This window comes from Rhinichthys klamathensis, unplaced genomic scaffold (assembly GCF_029890125.1).
Source record: "Rhinichthys klamathensis goyatoka isolate OS25496 unplaced genomic scaffold, OSU_Roscu_1.1 h1tg000722l_1, whole genome shotgun sequence".
Classification (NCBI taxonomy): Eukaryota; Metazoa; Chordata; class Actinopteri; order Cypriniformes; family Leuciscidae; genus Rhinichthys; species Rhinichthys klamathensis.
The window spans coordinates 485,633-509,387 of record NW_026607137.1 but is presented as its reverse complement, the minus strand read 5'-3'; the positions used below and the strand labels follow the sequence as shown (position 1 = coordinate 509,387).

Here is a 23,755-nt window from a genome sequence, read left to right as displayed (position 1 = left end):
GAAGTAGTGAAGCTGTGCATAACGCCTATTAGCAATCTATCTTTAGTAAGGAAAATCCCCAGGTACTTGATACTGTCTTTTACGGGTATATGGTGTATCAATGACAAAGTATCATAAAGTCACTAAGAGTATCATAAAGACAAAAAAAGTTCACACTTTGATACATTTAAATATAAACCCGAGGCTTCAGAGAAAGATTTAATAATAGTGATACTCAAGGGAATTTGACTTTGGTCTTTAAGAAATATAGTACTATCATCGGCCAGTTGAGATATTCAAAATTCTTTACCAAATTTAGAGATACCTTTTAAACTGGGATTTTGTTAAATATTAATTGATGACAATTCAACAGCTAGAAGAAAAAGAAATGGGGAAATGGGGCAACCTTGGCGCACTCCTCTATCACAATGCGTTTAGTAGTTTGAAAGCCAACCAAAACTGAGAAATTAATGTCATATAAAGCATTCTCACCATGTTGATAAAAGTACATCCAAAACCAAAAACGCTGAGAGATTTAAGCAATGGTGTTCTAAAGAGTCAAATGCTTTATAAAAATCCAAAAACATAAAAATATTCTCTGAATAATCAATGAGATCCAGAAATAATCTTATATTGGAGCTATGTCTATTTTTCATAAATCCATGTTGTATTTCGCCAATTAGGCTTTACCATTAAGGGCTGATTTTATACGAACTGCAAATATTAAAGCAAGTGATTTATAATCAACATTTAACAGCAATATTGGTCTCCAGTTCTCAGTTAAAAGTGGGTCTTTATCGGTTTTGGGAATCAGAGTAATAAGTAGTGATGGGAAGTTCGGTTCTTTTCCGCGAACCGGTTCTTTCGGACAGTTCGTTTCAATGAACCGGTTCAAAAAACCGGTTCACCAGTTCTTTTACGTCCTCGCGTAATGACGTCAATTATATCATCCCGGCGGATAAAAATACTTTAAATTAAAGGCATTTGTAATCATACCTTCACTTAAATAATAGTACTCATCGTCATAATCCTCTTGGAGAAGTTTCTTACATTTACATTTTGCAAACGAACCCTGTAGCCTACAGGCGATGTGCAAACGCGGATGTTTAACATGTCTTACATATATAAAGTGCAAAGTGCATAAGTGGTCTTCATCATTTTATTTGTAATAAACTTACATTTCGCCGCATTCGGCCCCTCATTTAAGTCCTCGGTTCACCCGTGCTGCGTGCTCATCAGCACATCATCAGTTGGCCGAAAGAAAGTTCTGTTTAGAGACGGTGCTATCACGCATGCGCAGTATCTCCAGCTCATCGGTTCTCCGTATCGAACGTGTCCGAAAGAAACAGTTCTCGGTTCTGGACTGGTGATTCAAGAACTGCAACAACCAGTTCTTGGCTCGAGAACCGTAGCATAGGCCTGTGTGCTGAGCTGAGAACTGCTGAAACCTGAATATACAGTCGACAAAACTAAAAAAATCGATGCATGTCTTTCTTCTCCAATATGTTTAATACGTTATGTTTTAACACATTATAAACATTTACTAAGCAGTACTGTGCAGTGTGCACCATTAAAACTTTGGCAAGAGTTTACATCAAATATTTATATCAACTTACTTAGAAATTAAATGAGCTGTTCCTGAAAATATTATTTTAATAAATGTTTAGTTTGACAGTTTTACAATCCATTCATTGTGTTTCCAAACTTTAAAATAATACAGTGATAATACAGTAATTATGTGATAAACATGTTAAACATGTTTCCAACATGTTTTTTTTTATTACACTTACTGATATTCAACTAAATAAATACTTAAGAAAGGTACATTTCGTCCCTCAGAAAAAAAATTGCACGCATGCTCAGCTCATCGATCAGTTGTTCTCATTATGTCGAACGTGTCCGAAAGAAACAGTTCTCGGTTCTGTACTGGTGATCCGATAATCGCTGTACATGTGCGTTAGGTAGTACGCGCATGCGCAGTATCAGCTGCTCGTGCTCATCACTTCTCTCAAAAACAACACGGTTCAAACTGAAATATACTCCGGGATATTGGTTTATTTCGAGTCAGAGGGACTGTCAGGCATGTCTGAAAGTGAGTAACTTTAGTAACTTGTGTATCAGCACTGACGCAAGGCGCGAACTGTTTCGAACGATTCAGTCCGATTTAGTGTACTGGTTCGACCGGTTCACTAAAAAGAACCGGTTCAAAAGAACGATTCGTTCACGAACCGGCCATCACTAGTAATAAGACCTTGCTTCATTGTGGAAGTCATCTCTCCTTTTCTAATACATTATTTAAACAAACTAGGTTGCATTAAAGGATAAGTTCACTTTAAAAAAAACTTTTGCTGATAATTTACTCACCCCCATGTCATCCAAGATGTCCATGTCTTTCTTTCTTCAGTCGAAAAAAAATTAAGGTTTTTGATGAAAACATTCGAGGATTTTTCTCCATATAATGGACTTCCATGGGAACCAGACGGTTCAAGGTCCAAAAGACAGTTTCAGTGCAGCTTCAAAGGGCTTTAAACGATACCAGACGATGAATAAGGGTCTTATCTAGCGAAACGATCGGTCATTTCAAAAATAAATAGAAAAGTTGAAGTTTAAAAAGCACAAATGATACACGTTCGTGACTAATGACTCGAAAAAAGATTCGTTCATTTTGAGAGTCACGAACGTGTATCATTTGTGCTTTTTAAACTTCAACTTTTCTATTTATTTTTGAAATGGCCGATCGTTTCGCTAGATAAGACCCTTATTCATCGTCTGGTATCGTTTAAAGCCCTTTGAAGCTGCACTGAAACTGTCTTTTGGACCTTGAACCGTCTGGTTCCCATGGAAGTCCATTATATGGAGAAAAATCCTCGAATGTTTTCATCAAAAACCTTAATAATTTCTTTTCGACTGAAGAAAGAAAGACATGGACATCTTGGATGACATGGGGGTGAGTAAATTATCAGCAAAAGTTTTTTAAAAAGTGAACTTCTCCTTTAAGACGTACCAAAAATGTAAATAAAATTCAACGGATAGACCGTCAGTACCTATATAAACTATAAACTGACGATTATTTTTCTAGATGTCATTTTAAATATTCTAAAAAGGATCTTTCATTCTACATCAGTTTTCCCCCCTCCATGTTGTCTTTTATCTAGAGGGTGTTTTCCACTCCATTACTATTCGACAGGAGTGATTCTCCTGCTGTTTTACTGTGGCAGACATCAGCAGAACCTGCTGAAGTGCGCATTTGTTCAGGTATGCGTGCAGTTGAACAGGCTGTTGTAAAACAAGCAGTGTTGAAGCAATGCCTAATTTGGTATAGATGCATTTAAACTATTATCTATAGTCTCTCCCACAAAACTAACCAGCTCCAGCAGGTGTCTCTGGTCACAACACAGAAAACCATAATGCCATGTACATATAATGATTTATCAGCTTCTTATCACTCTTTTGTTCCTTTTTAGTCCTTTATAGCTTTCTGTGTGTGAAAGCTAATATCATTCTAACATCATTATCGTATTGGATAGTTTTATTTCACTGAGAGGTAATATTTTACAGTTCTGAATGGCACCACTAAAATATATGGCAATTTCATATTCATACAGAGTAATTGTAGATCCATTAAAACATGGAAAATGTTACAGACATAATTAAAAAGTCATTTAAAGCAGTTGTTTCCCCTGATGTTTCATTAGGTTCTTAGTCTCTTGTTGTTGTTTTTGCTGTGAGGTATTGTGCTGGCGTGCTTGTGGCTGCTGTCATTTGAAGCATGAACCAGGCCATTTTCATCACTGGGTTCCTTGGGACCAAAAGGCAAAGAACAGATCATCTTGGTTGTTTGATTCCCTTTTGATTCTATGTTAAGTAGTTTATTACAAACTACCTGCAGGTAACAGGTACCTTACCTTACAGGTAACCTGCAAGTTTACCTTTCTCTTACTGTGTCCATTCTCAGAGATTACTGCCTCATGCATGTGAAGGCCCAAAGCCCTTTCTAAGTCTAAAACAAAAGAATAAAGCACAAATTACCATGAGGTGTGTGAACCAAAATTCATTAATCCAGGTTTTGTGTTACTAAAAGTACCTGTCAGAATTTGGTCAATCTTCTCCACGGCAAGTTCAGCATCTTCTCTAGTAAAGCACATAGGAGGCTTGAACTTCAGAACGTTGCGGTGTGGGCCATCAGCACTGAGCAGAATCCGCTGCTCTTTTAGTCTTTAAAAAAAAAAAATATATATATATATTTTTGAAGGTCCATTCTTATTCGACCCCTTTCTGTGCAGTTCTATATTTATATTATTTAATTATATTTGAAAAGTAGGGTAGGCAATGTTTTTCATAAATAGTTATTTTTATATTGGTTGAAACTCTCTTCACATCCTGATAGCAAGCAATAATAGAAGTGGTCTAAATATTAAAACGTACACTCTAAAAAATGCTGGGTTGTTTCTACCCAACTTTGGGTCAAATATGGACAAACTCAGCCGTTGGGTTAAATTTTTAAATTACATTTTTAACCCAACATTTGGGTTTGACCATATTTGACCCAAAATTGGGTTAAAACAACCGAGCATTTTTTAGAGTGTACATATCATCTGTGGAAGTCTCGGGACCAAAACATTTTTGTCTCATCATTGCATTCGGTCCGAATGCAATTATACGATGCCCTACCTGCCTGTCGATCTTTGTAGTTCCATACGCAAACATCACGTCATCAGATTCAGCGCGTTCTGAGGCTATGCAGAGTTGTAGACAGACAGTCACCGAGCACCACAAACAAACAGCAGCCATCTTTTACCATTTCTCCTGAACCAAAACAATGAGCTTATGCTGTCTTCATGCAATGTCCTAACTACCGTAATGAAGATATGGCGACCCGTGATATTCTACTCCAAACTGTTCATGGCCTCGGAATGATGCGTTTCTATGGCAACACTACCAACGCCGAAATGAATGCAGTAGTCATAGCTCTTTACGTTTTTTACGTTCATTATTATTGTTATGTTGTTTGAGACGTGGTAATTTAACGCTGTCTCTCGTAAAGCTTTACAGACTCTGCTCTGGCTGTGCGTGATCATGTGTTTTGAAGCAGGTGTGGCTTTGAAGGGAGAGTGGGATCTTATGCTTTAAAAGCTAGCTTGCTATTGCTAGCCTCTCTGAAATTGCCTACCCTACTATTAATGTGCCAAGTTATGTGGCTAGGCTATGCATCTTATGCATGGTATGCTCATAAACCTATTAAACTTTCAAAAATTCCTCTTTTAAATTCATGACTCATTCTCACCTGTAAATAACATCCTGAGCTTCAGCTGTGGCCGGTGTTCTCTTATCCCGGTTTCTTACCAGCTCCAAACCAACAAACAGGCCACGGCCCCTAAAAAAACAAAATGTTTGATCTGCAACTTTAAACTTCCTGGCAATGTGTGTTCCAGACATACTTCCGTCAGCATTATTACAAGTGTACCACCTTCACAAACAACCCCAGGGAAATGATTTACACAAGGCTTGCAACATAAAGAGGCCATGTAACTTCAATAATCTTATGCAAACATAGTCAAGGTTCCACCGTGACACATTATTACTCACACTTACACTGCAGAGTTTGTTGGTATTAAAGAAATGATGGCATTATGGATCTGATCGTGTCCATCAATTACTGATTTTATCATTTTTAGAAGTTAGGAGGGAGTTAACCAACCTCACGTCACCCACTAAGGGGTGTCTTTTCTTCAGATCATCCAAAAGCTGAGTCAGGTAACCTCCGACATGCAGGGCATTGCCTTGGAGATCTTCCTTCTCAATTACATCTAGCACCGCCAATCCAATAGCACATGATACTGGGTTACCGCCAAACTAGAGGACACCAAGACGAACATTTTTCAGCCTTTTGCTTTTTGTGTTTCATAAGAATTTTTGCTCTAGTCCCTATATCTGTTGCTCACACATCTGGGGCCTCATTTATAAAATGTTGCGTAGAAATCTTACAATAATTTCTCAAATTTGCGTATGCCTTTCTTCCAGATGTAAAATTTTTAAAATCGCAAATGATCTTGAAATTGTGCGCAGCTAAATGATTTCATATCTCTGCCTTGTAAACGCCGCCTAATTAATATCATTAACATATAAAAGAGCACCAGTCAACGTTCAAATCATTTACTTGAGAATGTCGAGCGGCAAGAATTGCTTAGATTTCCAAATACCTGCAGTAGCCAATTCCGGAAAAGTGCATACGTCTGATTATACCCTGACGTGGCCTTCAAAGACCGTTTTTATAAACATGAACGGTGGTGTGGATTTTAGCATACACACACTCTAAGTAAAATCTGTACGTACGCATATGTTATAAATGAGGGCCCTGTGAACAATGTAAATAGTTTTATTTTCAAATGTTGTTTCAGTCTTAATCTGTATTATTTCATGCCTGCCATTGTCAAAATAAGTTTTCTTTTTGTCCTCACTGTGTTGAAGTACTCCATTCCAGATGACATGAAGCTTTCAGCAACCTCTCTAGTGGTAATCACACATGACATTGGATGACCATTTCCAATAGGTTTGCCCATTGTAACAATATCTGGTACAAAATCTTCTCCCTGTAGCTGGAAGGCCCAAAAGTGGGTGCCCACCCTGCCAAAGCCCACCTGGACCTCATCAGCAATGAAAATGCCTCCTGCATTTCTCACATGCCTGTGGTAAAGCAAAAGTTGTGGTACACACAAATTGGAATGTATATGCATGCATATTTATATTCAGAAACATGTATTTCATATGATACATGCATTATAAGACAAATGCACACATGGATACAATGTGATTCATAAATGGGCACTGCATAAAACGGTATCATTTTATTAGCCCAAAATTTTAAAACTATATACTGTAATATTTTTGGTAATTAAAAAAGTAATTTAAAAACAAAAATGAAACCCTGCACCAGTCAAAATTTAAATTAATGTCAAATTTAGGTATTAAAACTTAAAATGAAACAAGCAAATTTAAAATGTGCTGAATTTACAGACACAATTGGCAGAACCTTTAAGTAAGCTTAGATAAGAGGAATGCAAATAGTTCTATATTAGCCTATACCCTATAAATTAAATGTGTCACTTTTTGGGTGAAGCAGAAGAGCTGCAATCATGTAACTAAACTGCTTCATTCAGAGCCAGTTAAGCACTTGATAGTACATACTGTGCCACTTTCTGGAAGTAGCCCACTGGAGGAATGACCTGCCCTCCGCAACTCTGCAGGGACTCAGCGATAAAAGCGGCAATCTACACAGGAAAAGATCACATGAGTCCCATATACCCTAGTAGAAATACGTCCTACTGATGGAAGCAAACTTTTTAAAAGCTGCTTGAGATGACTATAACAGCCACTGCCATGATCAGAGCTGAAGAAAGCACAGAAAATACACAAAGAAACTCAGGAGGAAACCGGGCACATACGAGGACTTCATGCCATTTTGACACAGTTGCCATGATGTTTGGCCAATTCATTCACTGATCCTCACAGATTCACGTCAGTTCTCACTTCAGAAATGGGACTGAGTAATGACCCCTTGTTTTCCTGCAACAGAAGGTTAAGGGGCTTTTTGAAGATGCACATGCATTTCTGCAAATCATTGAGCCTTTAGGCATCGAGGAGGCAAGAAAAATTCCCGTCTTTGCTCAACCTAGAGAGAAGGAAAACAGCAACAGGTGGAGAGCAGAGGGAATGTGGGGAGGGGAAAGGAAAGGATAAGGAGGAAATCAGTCATTGATGGAGAATTTAAAAGATCACAGGAAATCACTGACTGGAAAGATCATGTCAATGAATTTAAGGCAAGACACTAAAAGCAAAAAAAAGCAACAAAAAAAAATTCATGCACTGGTCAATTTTGAGATTTTTAGCTATTTGGCTTTTCATAACGTGTTGTTTCAGACTAGTGGAAAGGAAACATTCAAAATACACTGTAATACTGACACATTAAAATAAAGTGTAAATGTATTGAATGTATTGCTCTTATTGCATGTACTTTAAAGGCCGTTCCTCAAAATGAGTTGTTTCTCATGCACTAAGCATGAAATCTCTACTTCAAAACTATTTACATGTACCAAACTTTACAGTTTTATTCCTATCTATAGTCTGAAGGAGTTTGCTCAGAGGAGTTTGCTCATTTATTATTTGCCTGGTTTTATACAACATTTTATTCCCAAAAACATGGTGATTTTTTTCTGGCTGTTCTGATTTATGGAGTGTTAAAAATAAATATCCAAAATCTCCTCGATTATCTCCTCGAAAAACTATTGACTCTAATATGTCAGCCAAATGAAACAATTTTGAGCTTTATCCAATGTTCAGATTTATGTTCTGGAAATGTGTGCAAATTAGTGAATTTAATTAAATAAGGCCTAATTTGCATATTTAAACATAACATTTCAGAAGACAAATAAAGTTTGCAATACTTAATGTAATCAGATAACTGTGGAGGTATGGTGGTATATAAGAGTTATCTTTTTTAATAAGCAGGGTCTTGCCTTAAGACAGAGAGATGTCAATCAATAAAGTAATCCACACAATTATCACTGTAAATTATAAATTGTAATTAAAAAAGTAAGGTATGCAGTAATGGAATAAAGTTTAAAGGTCCAGTCAGTAAATAATTCTGATGTCTGTGGATGTTAAATGACTTTGATGGACATTCACTCACCTTATGTCCCTTTTCATGGGCCTGTTCGATTACGTCTTTGACATTTTCAGCATAGGCAGTGGCAGGGTCTGGGTGGTCCTCACGGTATTTGCCTCTATAAATGTCTGGACTGAGAGCCTAAGAAATTATCACATTTATGAATAGTAAGTCAAAGTTTACAGTGCAGAAATAAATCTCTTCACTGGGCTGGCAATTTTAAATACAAGTTTAAATTTAATTGCAAAACAAATATGAAAAAGACCTGTGCCAATCTGTATATTAAATGTATTTTCTGGGTTTACATGACATGAAACACAAAAGTAAGAATCCCCACACCAGGTAAAATAAAAGAGAGAAAAATATTTTTACAGAAAATACCATATGAAGTAACAACAAAAAACAAACGTGCACTAAAAAAAAAAAAAAAAAAACCTTTCAGCCTATTTTGGACTATCTTCATTGCTTAAAGGGATAGTTCACTTTGAAATTCATTTTTGGTATGTTTTAGCTTACCTCAAGGGCATCCAAGATGTAGGTGTCTTTGTTTCCGCAGTAGTTTCAATTTTTAAAGGTAAAAACGATATAAATACTGTTAGTTTTCTCACACAAACTTAGGCCATCAATGTGTACTTACATTTACGAGTCATTAAATCATGTTTAATGATTCTTGACAGACAAGAACGGTTTGACCTAAAAATATCAAAATTTAAACTACTGCGGAAACAAAGACACCTACATCTTGGATGCCCTTGAGGTAAGCTAAAACATACCAACAATTAATTCCAAAGTGAACTATCCCTTTAAATCTTTACAACTTAAATCAACTGCATTTATACATTGTTCAAGGCACTAATTGCAGGCACCAAATAATTAACACAATTGGTAGAATGCTGGTTAATTGATTATACATTGAATGGATAATCAATGTAAATCCCACACACATGGCTGGAGTAATCATTCACACATGCTCCAGCATCAAACAACAGAGGGGTGGGAAAGACTTCAAGCTAGAAAGATTTAGAGTCTCGTTAAGTCCAAAAGGTTGTTCAGTTTTAACCGACTTTCACACTGTAGTACACTTTGTTCATTGTTAGAATATCTGTGGGATACATTAACAATGACACAAACAGATAGAACATGGACAGGGTGATTTTCTTACTTGAAATGTCTAGCAACTGGAGATTAAAATCACCCCTACACAAAGAACTACAAATGTTCATTAATACGAGTATTAAGTTGTCTATTTGGTTTGCCAATGTACTGTAAACCATATGGACAAGTCGAAAGATAAACAACATTTGTGGATCTACAGGTTATGAAGCAAGTTATTCTATATTGTGTTTTTTTTTTTAGCAAAACTGACAAAGGTATTAACCTAGAATTTTGACAAGAATAACAATGTCTATAAGGAAAAAAACTTAGAACCTTCAAGAGTTTGTAAGGCCTGCTCAATCGGTCCAACGACAGTTTCCGATAAGCGGGTGAAGGTTTACTGCGTGTTACTGTCTTTTCAGTGTGGCAAAGTAATTTAATTCCAACTTTTATCTGACTCCATGTTATCACGACCTCGAATCTAGGTTGGAATGCCAATCATTGGTCATTTATATAATAGTTTAGCTACACATTTGATTATTCTATTTAACTCTCTAATTTATATTTTACCCATTCATTAGGAATCCATGTTGCTTTGAGGTCCTCTCATGATCACAAACTCGTCAGTTTTTGGTCACTAAACAGAGGTAATTGACTAATACCGTAGATGGTCGCATTCACGCTTACTCTAAGATACTTTGTATGTCCCCATAGATCTGTATACTTGAATTAAAATAACAATATCTCTAGTCAGAGGTCATGACCACTACTGCAGATATAAGCCGACCAAAATTACTTCTCTGATAGTAGCTTTGGTTTGGTCATGCCATGGTTTCCCACGTACACTTAGCTAGAGTAACATTACATTAAACAGAGGTAAGACTCACCCTATTTAGGTTGGTCAAGCAACATTTTGCTGTCATAAACGGAAATTCACTTTTAGTCTTACAGTCTAAGTACACTTATTAGCTTTTGGTTTACTTGTGTGGGGATGAGACCATTGTACCAGTCGCACTGAGACATTTCAAATGATACCAAACATGTATTGTGTTCTATGATAATTGTTCATATTAAACCATATAACCCCGGCATCCTGGCCAAATTTGCCCATTGGCCTCTTTCTATCATGGTATCCGAATCATCCCCATATATATATACACTCACCGGCCACTTTATTAGGTACCCCATGCTAGTAACGGGTTGGACCCCCTTTTGCCTTCAGAACTGCCTCAATTTTTCGTGGCATAGATTCAACAAGGTGCTGGAAGCATTCCTCAGGGAGTTTGGTCCATATTGACATGATGGCATCACACAGTTGCCGCAGATTTGTCGGCTGCACATCCATGATGCGAATCTCCCGTTCCACCACATCCCAAAGATGCTCTATTGGGTTGAGATCTGGTGACTGTGGAGGCCATTTTAGTACAGTGAACTCATTGTCATGTTCAAGAAACCAATTTGAAATGATTAGAGCTTTGTGACATGGTGGAAGTAGCCATCAGAGGATGGGTACATGGTGGCCATAAAGGGATGGACATGGTCAGAAACAATGCTCAGGTAGGCCGTGGCATTTAAACGATGCCCAATTGGCACTAAGGGGCCTAAAGTGTGCCAGGAAAACATCCCCCACACCATTACACCACCACCACCAGCCTGCACAGTGGTAACAAGGCATGATGGTTCCATGTTCTCATTCTGTTTACGCCAAATTCTGACTCTAACATCTGAATGTCTCAACAGAAATCGAGACTCATCAGACCAGGCAACATTTTTCCAGTCTTCAACTGTTCAATTTTGGTGAGCTCTTGCAAATTGTAGCCTCTTTTTCCTATTTGTAGTGGAGATGAGTGGTACCCGGTGGAGTCTTCTGCTGTTGTAGCCCATCCGCCTCAAGGTTGTGCGTGTTGTGGCTTCACAAATGCTTTGCTGCATACCTCGGTTGTAACGAGTGGTTATTTCAGTCACTGTTGCCCTTCTATCAGCTCGAACCAGTCTGGCCATTCTCCTCTGACCTCTGGCATCAACAAGGCATTTCCGCCCACAGAACTGCCGCTCACTGGATGTTTTTTCTTTTTCGGACCATTCTCTGTAAACCCTAGAGATGGTTGTGCGTGAAAATCCCAGTAGATTAGCAGTTTCTGAAATACTCAGACCAGCCCTTCTGGCACCAACAATCATGCCACGTTCAAAGTCACTCAAATCAACTTTCTTCCCCATACTGATGCTCGGTTTGAACTGCAGGAGATTGTCTTGACCATGTCTACATGCCTAAATGCACTGAGTTGCCGCCATGTGATTGGCTGCTTAGAAATTAAGTGTTAACGAGCAGTTGGACAGGTGTACCTAATAAAGTGGCCGGTGAGTGTATATTGGCTTCATCACACTGTCTCCTCTCCACTAATAAGCTGGTGTGTGGTGGGCGTTCTGGCACAATATGGCTGCCGTCGCATCATCCAGGTGGATGCTGCACATTGGTGGTGGTGAGGAGATTCAGCCTTCCATAAGTAAAGCGCTTTGAGTACCCAGAAAAGCGCTATATAAATGTGACGAATTATTATTATTATTATTATATAGAATTTTGGGTGAATTTCAGGTTATCCCAGCATGAGGAGAGAAGGGATGGATGATGAGGAGACTGTAAGGGTGAGGTGTGAACTGCTCGGTGTGGTGCGTCTCAGATGGTGTTGCTACTTATGCAAGAGAGTGTTCAAATGTTAATTCTCAGGAGAGTCTGTTGTTTTCTCGAGGAGTAGTCGTTTCCAAGTCCAGACTTTCTGGCATCTGCCTTACAGTTCTTCCAGGCTTACAAGTCTTAACCTGTCCCTCCGTAATTGCACCACAGCCAGTATGGACACTGTCTCTAATGGTTAGTCAACAGTGACTAGTGAACAAAAACAAGTAAACCAGTAAAAAAATTCTTACCAGCATTGAATGACTACTCCTTGAAACTCTCCTTTGACCCTTCAGTGAAGAGAGTTTCAAGGAGTAGTCATTTTTACCATATCACATGTTCTATTACACGCAGCCCCATTTGTGCTGAAATAAAGTACTTTTTTTTTTTAAATTGCATGTGTAATCACAGTTGATAGTGCTGGTAAGAATTTATTTACTGATTTAACTATTTTTGTTCATTCTAGAGGACGAACCATTAAATACTGTTTTGTCCATGCAGACTGTGGTGCAACTTTTGTTGTTTGTTGCTGGAGCATGTGTGAAGGATTACTCCATGTGTGTGGGATTTACATCGATTATCCATTCATTGTATAATCAATTAACCAGCATTTTACCAATTGTGGTAATTATTTGTGTCAATTAGTGCCTTGAACAATGTATAATTCCAGTTGATTTATGTTGTAAAGATTTAAGCACGGAAGATATTCCAAAATGGACTGAAACGTTTGTTTTTTCTTTTGGTGCTCAGTCACTTTTTAGTTAGTGCACTTTTGTGTTTTGTTGTCACTTCATACGAGAATCTTCAGTAAAACATTTTCCTCAAAGGATCTTGGACTTTGAATTTGTTTGGTGAGCAGATTCCTTGTTTTCTTTTTAAATTGAATTGCAAACATAATGTCCTTTTTTGTTTGTTTTCCAAAACAGTCCCCCATTTCTATTTGTCTATCAAAAAGGCAGCCCTGCCTAAAACTTATGCCATTGGTTGAGCCAATGTTACTATGTCAGACTAAATGCTCTAACACAGAGCAATGCATTGATAGCGCCAAAGTGTTTACACTTCTGCCTAAAAGCTTACTATTTCTAATCATATTAAGTTAGGATAAGATAAAGATTTTCACACTGAAAATATGACACATCAACTTCATTATGTTTTTTTTCTCCAGTATCAACTATAAACGTAATATCAATATTTATATCTAACAAATAATTTTCTCACTGTGAACACAAAAAAAAAAAAAGTTGTACTCTGTATCAAATTCACAATTAAGGTATAGTGTAAGGACAGGGCAGTAAGATTAACCTGATCTTAATCCTTTCTACAACATGCTGGCTATAAACAAAATAATGTTATGGGTTGTCTTATCACTATTTGTAGAAAGGTAGGCAATGCCATAGCAAGGACTACATTCAAGTCACAAGCCCCCTGGATTTACTGTACTCCACTTTAAGCATGCAGCATAATGTCAACATTAGAGGCCTGAAAAGAAAGACGAAGCGTCTAAAGAGACTTTCCATAAAAAATACATGCTGTTGTTACGTATCCTGATGTGACTCCCTAGCATGTAACATGATACTGACTGATCACCACGGTCAAGAGTTCTTTATAATAAGGTGATGACTGAGAGGCTAGTTCACACACACATACCACACAATCATCCATCGCAATTTGGCAGATATTTGTGTATGTTGAAAATATCTGATATTTTAAGACATTTATTGAACTTGACACACAGTCATGAGGGTCTACTGGGGGCCGCTCTATGATGCCATTTCCTATTTTATGTTTTTGTTCTGGGTGTAGTTTGCACCACGTTACTTTGTTAGTCACACCATATTAATCTTATTTGGTGGACAAGAGTTTTTCACATATTAATAAACAGAGACAATATTTGTCTAAGGAAAAATGATAAAGGATTATGCCAAACTATGTTCACCAAAAAAAAAAGAATTTAGAAATACATACTCATCTTATAAGAAGTGTATTCAAGTAATTGTATGTATGAATTGAATATTTAATGCAAATTATTATATCCCAAAAACATGAGTAGTGTGTATATATATATGTAAATGTATTAGAAAAATAGAGAGAGACATTAGAAGTTTGGCTGCACATTATTAGTTTGGCCTTCTCTGAATTTTTTTGACTTCAAGAATAGTGTCTGAGCACTATGTGCATGTGACCTGATGTCAAATCCAATATGTCAAACGTCTCATGTTGCAACACTCACCACATGCACATGCTGGCTCGTCTCTGCACCAGTCATCTGATGAAACTTATATGGACTGATATCAATGAGCGATGACACATGACCATGGTAGGCACTGCAGGAGAAACACACTGAATGAAAAACTCACAAGAATCAACATAACAAAGTTCCACAATGTTTGAGAGGGCTTGAGTTATCTTATCTTTTAATGATTATTTTGCTTATGTGAGTGAAAAGTGGCCCAGAAACAAACCAACGCAGCAAAAAATCACATCTTATATTTCTGAATGGATATGGCCTTCTTTCAAATAAACCTGAAGACGAGGTGATGCTTTCTTTTTGCACAGCATTGGTTTTGAAAACAAAGGCAGATGATGACTATGTATATCCATAGGCAAAACAATGTGAATGTTCTCTACAGTATGTCCAGATACAAGACTTAAGATAAAGTTAATATTTAAACTATGAGCTTCACGCTTCTAAGAACTTGGTTACTGTTTAGATCCCAGTGCAGAGGAAGAGGAGACTCGGCCAGTGTGCTGTTGACTTACTTCTCCAGTGTGATGATGTCTTTGCTGCCGGTATACTGCCAGGCCAACCTCAGGGCCAGATCATTTGCCTCGGACCTATATGTCAAAACAGAAAAGTTGATTATGGGTTTGAGCCTCCATGCACCATACTGACTTTATTATCAAGCTGCTGCCTTCAACACTGAAAACAAAAATTGCTACCAAGCCATCCAACATAAAAGCTGTCTAACCACCAATCAGTGATTACAACATCTACCATGGTGTGTAATTTTAAAAAGCCATGAATGTAGCAATTTGCTAGAATACTTTTGCTTAAGTGCAGATGAAACTCGGTAAATGCTGCTGCGTGATGTAATGATGAAACTTTCTCACCAGCAGAAAACTGTATGTTTGATAACCTGTAGTTAGAGCCCTCCCCACACCTTAAACCTCAGTCATTACAAAACTTTCACCCACAGTACTCTGTGTACACTCCTGATTACACCATTGGTGATTGGCTCTCAGTGTTAGTGGTTAATATGCAAATGATCCACTGGCTAGGTGTGAAGATTTGTGCTCTCATAACAATTTTCTAAGCATGTGTAAGTATTATTAAAGACTTGTCTGTAAAACCTGTTTTAAACTGGGAGTGTTTTGAAGCAAGCAGAAAACTCAATGTGCATATACACTGTACGGTAAACTCTGAGAACAGACTGTCTGAGCTCACAGACCTACCCTGAGTTGACAAAGTAGCACACAGAGAGCTTTTCAGGAAGGGTGGCTTGGAGACGCTGAGCATACAAGACCAGATTGTCATGTAGGAAGCGAGAGTTGGTGTTGAGAAGCTCCATTTGCTTTGTTCCTGCCTCAACCACATCTGGGTGGCAATGACCCACTGGAGAACAACACAGAAACATCAGCTGAATAATTACTACAGGGATGAATGTATTAGAACAGATAATTGCACTCAGAAAGATGTATTCGTAATAATGGTACCGTATTAAATCAGATCATTTAAAATATGAGTGAGCCCTTAAAAAAATAAGTATACTTCAAGTACATTTTATTAAGTGTACTTTAACAAAGTTCAAGTATATTTTTAGGATACTTTATGTAGTAAGTATAATAATATTAATGTACTAGTAGTATACTTGTAAGTGTACTATTTCAATACTACTTTTTAGTGTTAAAAGTACACTTTTAAATATACTTTAAGTGTGATAGTAGTACACTACATTACATAACTACGTTTTTCGCGTGTACTGCAATTATACAAGTGAACTTGTTGGTATACTGATAGTTTACTAGTTAAATGCTTAAAACTTATTATTTAGTTTATGAAAGTACACTTTGAAGTATACTCTCTGTAAACTGCCAGTTTAGTAGTTGCAAGTATGCTTGTAAGTTCTCTTTAAGTGAACTTACATCATACTTATAGTTTACTGTTTATATATTATTTTTGCACTTTGTACCCCAAAGCTGACTTGTTACTATATAAACTTGAACATGTAAGTTTATAAGAGAATGTAAATCTATGTGGAATACCCCGTATTGGTAACACTTTATAATAACTGCACGCTATTAATCATTAGCTAAGCATTAATAAACAGTTGATTCATCATTTATAAAGTATTAATAGACATTAATAAGCAGCTTATAAATACAGCTATAAATGCTTAATTCTTGATTTATAAGCATATCTATAATGTGTTTAATAATTGTATTTTCATACTTTATTAATGATCAATTTATCATTTCTAAATGAAGTATTGCATTATTTACAAACCAGTTATTTAGGAGTTGTCAGTGGTTCATAAGATCACTTAGAAAGTGTAAGTAAATGATTAATAAACTATTTAAATGTACAATCATACATCTAGAAATAGAACTCATATTATTAGAAATGTCTATATCATACTAATATTAACACAAGTAACTATTACTATATTTTTTAACACACAAAGTAACTATTACTATATGTAAATGGTAAATGGTAAATGGACTGCATTTATATAGCGCTTTCACAGACCCAATGGCCACCAAAGCGCTTTACATTTGCCTCACATTCACCCATTCACACACTCATTCATACACCGACGGGCGATTTGTCTTAATTATGTCTTAATAATAAGATGTATGAATGTACATTTAAATAGTTTATTTATCATTTACTTACACTTTCTAAGTGATCTTATGAACCACTGACAACTCCTAAATAATTGGTTGTAAATATTGCAATACTTCATTTATAAATGATAAATGATCATTAATAAAGTATGAAAATGCAATTATTAAACATATATTAGATATGCTTATAAATCAAGAATAAAGCATTTATAGCTGTATTTATAAACTGCTTATTAATGTCTATTAATGCTTTTTAAATGATGAATTAACTGTTTACTAATTCTTAACTAATGATTAATAGCGTGCAGTTATTATAAAGTGTTACCATACTTGGAATACTTCATTATATCTTGATCAAAAGATTGAGTACAAGTACTCTGTAAAAAAACTTAACTCATTATTTTGTGTTATCTTTTTGCATGGGTTTTTTTTAGTTTAACTAACTTATTTCGATAAGTTGAGGACAAGAAAACTTAAAATTTCTTGTTGTCTGGACAATCTAGTTATCTCTACACAAAAAAATAAGTTGAAATAACTAAATTGCTAAAATATTTTTTACAGTGTATAGGCCAAATATACTTAGACTTTTCTGTCAGTATGTGAAGTATACAAATACTAAGTAATTGTAAGTATATTTCTGAGAAGTTCAAGAAGTTCATAAATAGTAGACTGAAAGTATACTTTCTTATTTTTAGTTTAAAAGAAGTATAAGTTACAGAGTCACACTTGACTGAACTTTTTTGTAAGGGAGATTAAGTTTTGAATCAGGACATCAGCTTTGTTTCAATGGCTCTGAAAATGCATGTTGATTAGAGTGAAATAAATGATAAAGATAAATAAAACATTTTTCTTTTAATTTATCTTCAGACAATGTCTTGCATGCATGCAAAGTCATGCATGGGAATCTTTATTCCATCATCAAAGCAGCAATGACACTGAAAAAACGCTCACTCAAATAACGGCAAGGGTACTTGAGTTAATGCTTCATTTTGGTAATCAAATATTATATCGGGAAATTGGTACTTTACTCAAGTTAGTATTGAAACATAAAATTTTAACTTCTACATTTCAAAAGAAACAAAATGGCACTCTTTCTCTCAATTTCACTTACAATTTAATTTAGACACTATAAGTACAAGTACATATTTAGCAGATCATGATTTATTCTGAATGAAATACAAGTTCTAACATCAGCATCGGTGGCCTAATGTCGATTACAGGACAAAATTTCCAATATTGTCTGTAAAACAAAATGCAAAAATGTTCTAAATGTGCAAAATGTTCTTTATGACGCATAGGGCTCTCTAAATGTAGGAATTCCAGTTATGTAATTACCGTGGGGCGAGTTTGTCAGCCTTGCTTTATCAAAAGTTACCGTGTTTATGTTGTTTTGTAGTTTTTGTTGTCTGTTTGTTTTTGACAGCAGTTAAAGTTCACAGGCATTCCTAATTAACATGTCAAGCTGTTTAATATACAAATTACAATTACATTTGAAACTTTTACTGTGAACTGCTTTCATTTGAAGCATGAGATACAGGGGGAGTGTGGCTTTATAGCACCAGATATATGTCACTTTGCTCCCAGCTGATTTGTCCAGGTTTATCTCTAACCCAGAATAAATTCTGCTCAAGAGCAGGGGTGCGTTTCCCGAAAGCATCGTTAGCCAACTATGGTCGCAAGTTCCGTCGTTACCAATAGAGTTCAATGGGATTTGCGACCAACTTGCGACCATAGTTGGCTAACGATGCTTTCGGGAAACGCACCCCAGGTTAGCCCTGTAGCATAAGTTACCATGGCGATGAACGCCAAAAAAAAAAAAAAAAGAAAAACCAGAGTTTGCTCAAACTAATCTCAAACTTACCCTGTAGCAACTGAACCCGCCTTTGCAACATTTTGTAAGGGTGCATCTGACCCCTTTTTTCAGCTACTGTTTTCCTATAACCCTCTATAAGCTCTAATAAACTCTAATAAGAGTTTGTGTTGGTTCTATTTCCACTTATATCAAATTTGTGTTTTAAATAATGATAAATGAAATACAAAGGGTCTATGATGTCAAAAGATATCCACAATTTATTGAGATGGTAGTATATCTCAAAACTGGTGGACAATGTTTCTACCAGAGCAATCATGTATGCTCTTTTAGTACCATGTTAAATGTAAGAGGTTTTCCGATATTGGCTTCAGGTTTTACAATATTTGTTTCTGGAGCCTTACATAGTCAAGACATTGAGAAAATTGAAAATAATCAAGCTGCTTTAAAGACTGCATGAAACTTCACATCTCCGTATTCCATCTGTTAATTTTTTAAAATAATCAAAAGATTTACTTTTTTTTAATGCTAGCAGTACAATTAAATATGGTTATATATGTACTTGTTTTCTTTTGCTAGAGTAAATGTCTGGTAAGGTGCTTTGACTTTTAAATGAGCAAAACTTCAAATACAGCTGCCCTTTCACAACCCCGATTAACTGTCAGTCAATATCTTACATAGGAATTTGCCTGTAGGTACAATAAGGTTTTGAGAAATTTTGAAGTTGCTCTGTTTAGGGATCTTTTAAACATTTACATTTTTTAAAAGTTACTTTGCTTCAGGTCCACAGTTCACAAGTGTTTGATTCAATCCCCGGTGCATCATTTCTATTCTACAGAGAGTCTTTTGTAGATCAGATTTTATGTTTAGACTACAGTTTTATGGGTAACGCTTCCTTTTACAGTCCTGTTACCCATGTACTTACTATGTACTTATTAAAGTAATTATAATTACTGGGTAATAACTAGGTACTAACCCTGAACCTACCCCTAACCCATGTACTTACCTTATATTAGCCAGTACTTTCTAGGTAAGTACACTGTAAGTACACGTAAGTACTGTACTGTAAAAGGAAGCGTTACCGTTTTATGTTGATGTGTACAAAATCAAATTAACTACAACCGCAATTTCCCTTTACAATTGCATACCATGTGCTACGTTGTTTATGCAATCCAGGTATTTCTCATCTTTTTCGTTGTACATGTACTGGCCCCTTGCTCGCACAATCTTGATAGGGTCATGACTGAAGAACACTTTGCAGGATGGACTATATGGGAAAAGACAGAAATAAAAGACTTGTATCGACTGGCGCATTAATCAAGAAGTTAAAGAATTTAAGCCAAAAAGCATTTGAATTATTAGCGTGCTTTTTGTCTTGAGACGTATTCTGTGAAATAATGATTTCTGATGAAACATAAAACTTATCAAATCCTCTTTTTATCATGGCAGGTACCGGTATAGACTTGATCCAGCCTTAAACGTGCAGTTATGAAACCAAGTTTCCTTACTTTCCATGCACTGCATAGCCTATCTCAAACTCATCTCATATGTCTTCTGATATTGCTGTTTTATTTCTTAGTGAAGAAAACGACATCCTCTGTGTCATACAAGTATAGTGTATACCTTTAGGGTCATAGGCTAATAATTTAGGTACGCAAACATGTCAAAATCGGCACAAAACAGGTCACTGGTGTCATATTACCTCTGATAGACATTAGTTCGTGCGTTATAACTGCAGTAGCCTAATATCTCCTTCCTTACCCTACATGTTTCCGTCTGAGATCGATAGTCTTCTGCTTATCGAAAGTTGTCGTTGCCATTTCTGTGCTTGTAGGAGCTCACAAACTCGTGTGACTGCTGCTGGAGGTAGAATGAGTACAGCACTGTCAACTCCATTGATGTAGCCTACGTGTGTGTGTGTGTGTGTGTGTGTGTGAGAGAGAGAGAGAGAGAGAGAGAGAGAGAGAGAGAGAGAGAGAGAGAGAGAGAGAGAGAGAGAGAGAGAGAGAGAGAGAGAGAGAGAGAGAGAGAGAGAGGGGAGGGGATGGGAGGAGGTGATCGACAGACCCATCGCGTATCAGTTCAATCACTATTGCAAAGTGGACCGTTCGCTCCAATCTAAATGTAGATTAAGTGGTCAAACACTTGGAGAAAAGATATTTTATTTGGCTCCAACAGAATATCACATAATATGAGTTGGAAATGAAGTGCCCTGAGCCATGGACACGCACAACACAATCTTGTAGCAAATAGCCAACACTTTAAATGGTACAACAACAATTAATAGCAAACATAGCCTATAAGAATTGAGAAATGGGAGACACGAGAAAGATTTTTGTTATTTTGGAATACACTAGACTACTGTTCAAAAGTTTTAGATCGGTTTATTAAGGTTTTTAAAATAAGTAACTTCTGCTCACCAAGGCTGCATTCATTTGATCCAAAATACAGCAGAAACAGTAATATTGTGAAATATATTTACAATTTAAATAACTGTTTTCTAAACTCTAGTTTTGTAACATTATACACTATCGTTCAAAAGTTTGGGGTCAGTAGGAATTGTTTTTTGGGAAGAAATGAAAGACAGTATTACTTTTATTCAGTAAGGATGTATTGAATTGATCAAATGTGACAGTAAAGATAATGTTACAAAAGCTTTATTTCAGATAAATGCTGTTCTTTCGAACATAAAAGAATCCTGAAAAAAAAAATTACACAACTGTTTTCAACATTGATAATAATAAGAAATGTTTCTTGAGGGGCAAATCACAATATTAGAATGATTTCTGAAGGATCATGTGACACTGAAGACGAGTAATTATGCTGGAAATTCAGCTTTGCCATCACAGGAATAGATGACATTTAAAAAAAAATATTCAAATAGAAAACAGTTATTCTAAATTGTAAAACAAATTCACAACATTACTGTTTTTGCTGTATTTTGGATCAAATAATTGCAGCCTTGGTGAGCAGATGTGACTTCTTTTAAAAACATTAAAACAAATCTTACAGATGTAAAGTATATATGTATATATATATATATATATATATATATATATATATGTGTGTGTGTGTGTGTGTGTGTGTAGCCACAATATCTACTGTAGACATTTGGGGGAGGGGGACATTTGTAACTTTGTAGATGTTTTGCTTAATTATTATTCTATAAAAGTAGTTAAAAAGCAATCAGAGTACATGGTAAATCAAAAAAGCAGTTTAAACATTGAACAAACATATATCAACATTAGAAAATCATAAATTGTCATAACTTACAAAGATTAGGAAAATAATGGAATTTTCTGTAATAAACCTATCTTGGTGGGAAAAAAGAAAGGAGAAAACAAAACAAGGAAATGTTTTCAGAATTGCACCACTGAAAGTTGACCGAATGAACAAACATTAGTTTAAAAGTCATATATATGGCTCCCATGCCTTCTATACAAACAAAAAACTCATAAAGAAAGATTTTGTGACATTATAGTAACAATAAATGGACACAAATGAAATGTTTATGAAAATGTGACTGGTATGCATGCACATTAACAGTGACGCTTATCAGTCTGAAAACAAATATTTGAAAAAAATCCAGCTTAGCATTACTGTTTTCAGTCTTGTTTGCAACTGTATTCTGTACTGTTAAAATAAAACAAATTCCCAGTGCCAACATGAAAGTGATTAAAATATATTCTTATTGTGGCTGAGTAAATGACATCAAAATGCATTTGTGTAAGGTGTACATTACATCAGTGCATAAAAAAGAAATATAAATTGCACTTTAATCAAAGGAAACGTATTTAACTGCACATTTATATCCCACTATACATATATTAATCTAAACTTAATGCAACAACAGATGGAGAGAAAGAACGGAAAAGAGAAAAAAGAATTTCAGACTCATTCCTTTCCAGTCAATATTTCATCAAAATCGTGTCATTAGAACTGATGTTCAGTGATATATTTAACCCTCCTTCGTGGTCAAAAGTGACCGAAGACTCGATAATATTGTTCAATAATATTTGTTATTTACTATTTATTTGTAATTTATTATTTAGAATTTTAAGGGGATTTTACGATACTATGCTATATGTATAAAAAATGTATGAGCTATTTTTTTTCCAATTGAAAATAATACACTATTTTTTTCTAATATATTTTCTCTATTATTTTTCAATTAAAGCAGTATTCCAGGTTAAAATAGAGACAATGCGTTTAAAATCCAATTTTTGAAGGTAGATTAGTATCTGATGGGAGTAAAAAAAGAAAAAGGCTTATAAAGTCTTTAGTCGTTTTTTAGACATAAAACCTTTTTTTGTATTAAGTTGTGGATTTGGATTTATACTTAGACATTCTCAAAGACTACTTTTTGACAAGGTTTAGATTTTTTTGGTTGAAATGTTGATTTGAAGTGTCAGTTTTTGCAAAAAGAGGAGGACATTTTGTTACACATAACATCAAAATTCAATTTGACAAAAATTTAACAAAAATGAACAGGTATGCTTCATTACAGCTTAATCAATCTGGGTCTGATCTGATTTCAACCTCTTATTTGAGTCTTTTATCTCAATTTTACCACACTATTACAGCCACACCAGTTAATTTGTGTGTGTACAATAGTGTGTTGTGTGTATATGTCTCTGCCTGTGTGAAAGTGAGTGTGTGTTTGAGTGGGTTTCTGGGTATTCTTGTGTTACCT

General features: G+C 35.8%; 1 protein-coding gene across 2 annotated transcripts; it reads right to left on the bottom strand.

Annotated features, from left to right (window-relative positions):
- Positions 1–3,394: 3,394 nt before the first annotated feature.
- etnppl (ethanolamine-phosphate phospho-lyase) lies at positions 3,395–20,964 on the bottom strand. Of its 2 annotated transcripts, none has more exons than XM_056242328.1 (13): positions 20,824–20,964; positions 20,211–20,329; positions 15,861–16,020; positions 15,168–15,242; positions 14,638–14,731; positions 8,666–8,782; positions 7,165–7,247; positions 6,438–6,663; positions 5,678–5,832; positions 5,264–5,353; positions 4,064–4,194; positions 3,885–3,979; positions 3,395–3,778 (listed from the first exon to the last, which is right to left on the bottom strand). In XM_056242328.1, the coding sequence occupies exons 1-13, from the start codon at positions 20,880–20,882 to the stop codon at positions 3,671–3,673; spliced, it is 1,512 nt and encodes a 503-aa protein (XP_056098303.1). In that variant the 5' UTR covers positions 20,883–20,964; the 3' UTR covers positions 3,395–3,670. The 2 variants fall into 2 exon arrangements, with proteins under 2 accessions (XP_056098303.1, XP_056098304.1); XM_056242329.1 differs by having other exon boundaries at positions 3,909–3,979; positions 20,824–20,963.
- Positions 20,965–23,755: the final 2,791 nt, after the last annotated feature.

What these genes read in the sequence shown, in the direction of transcription:
- etnppl (XM_056242328.1), bottom strand. Translation starts at nt 20,882, where the DNA reads ATGGCAACGACAACTTTCGATAAGCAGAAGACTATCGATCTCAGACGG. An exon ending in GACATCATCACACTGGAGAA is followed by an intron (nt 14,732 to 15,167) that starts GTAAGTCAACAG and finishes TTTCTCCTGCAG; the next exon opens with TGCCTACCATGGTCATGTGT. An exon ending in GCTCAGGATGTTATTTACAG is followed by an intron (nt 4,195 to 5,263) that starts GTGAGAATGAGT and finishes TTTTTTTTAAAG; the next exon opens with ACTAAAAGAGCAGCGGATTC.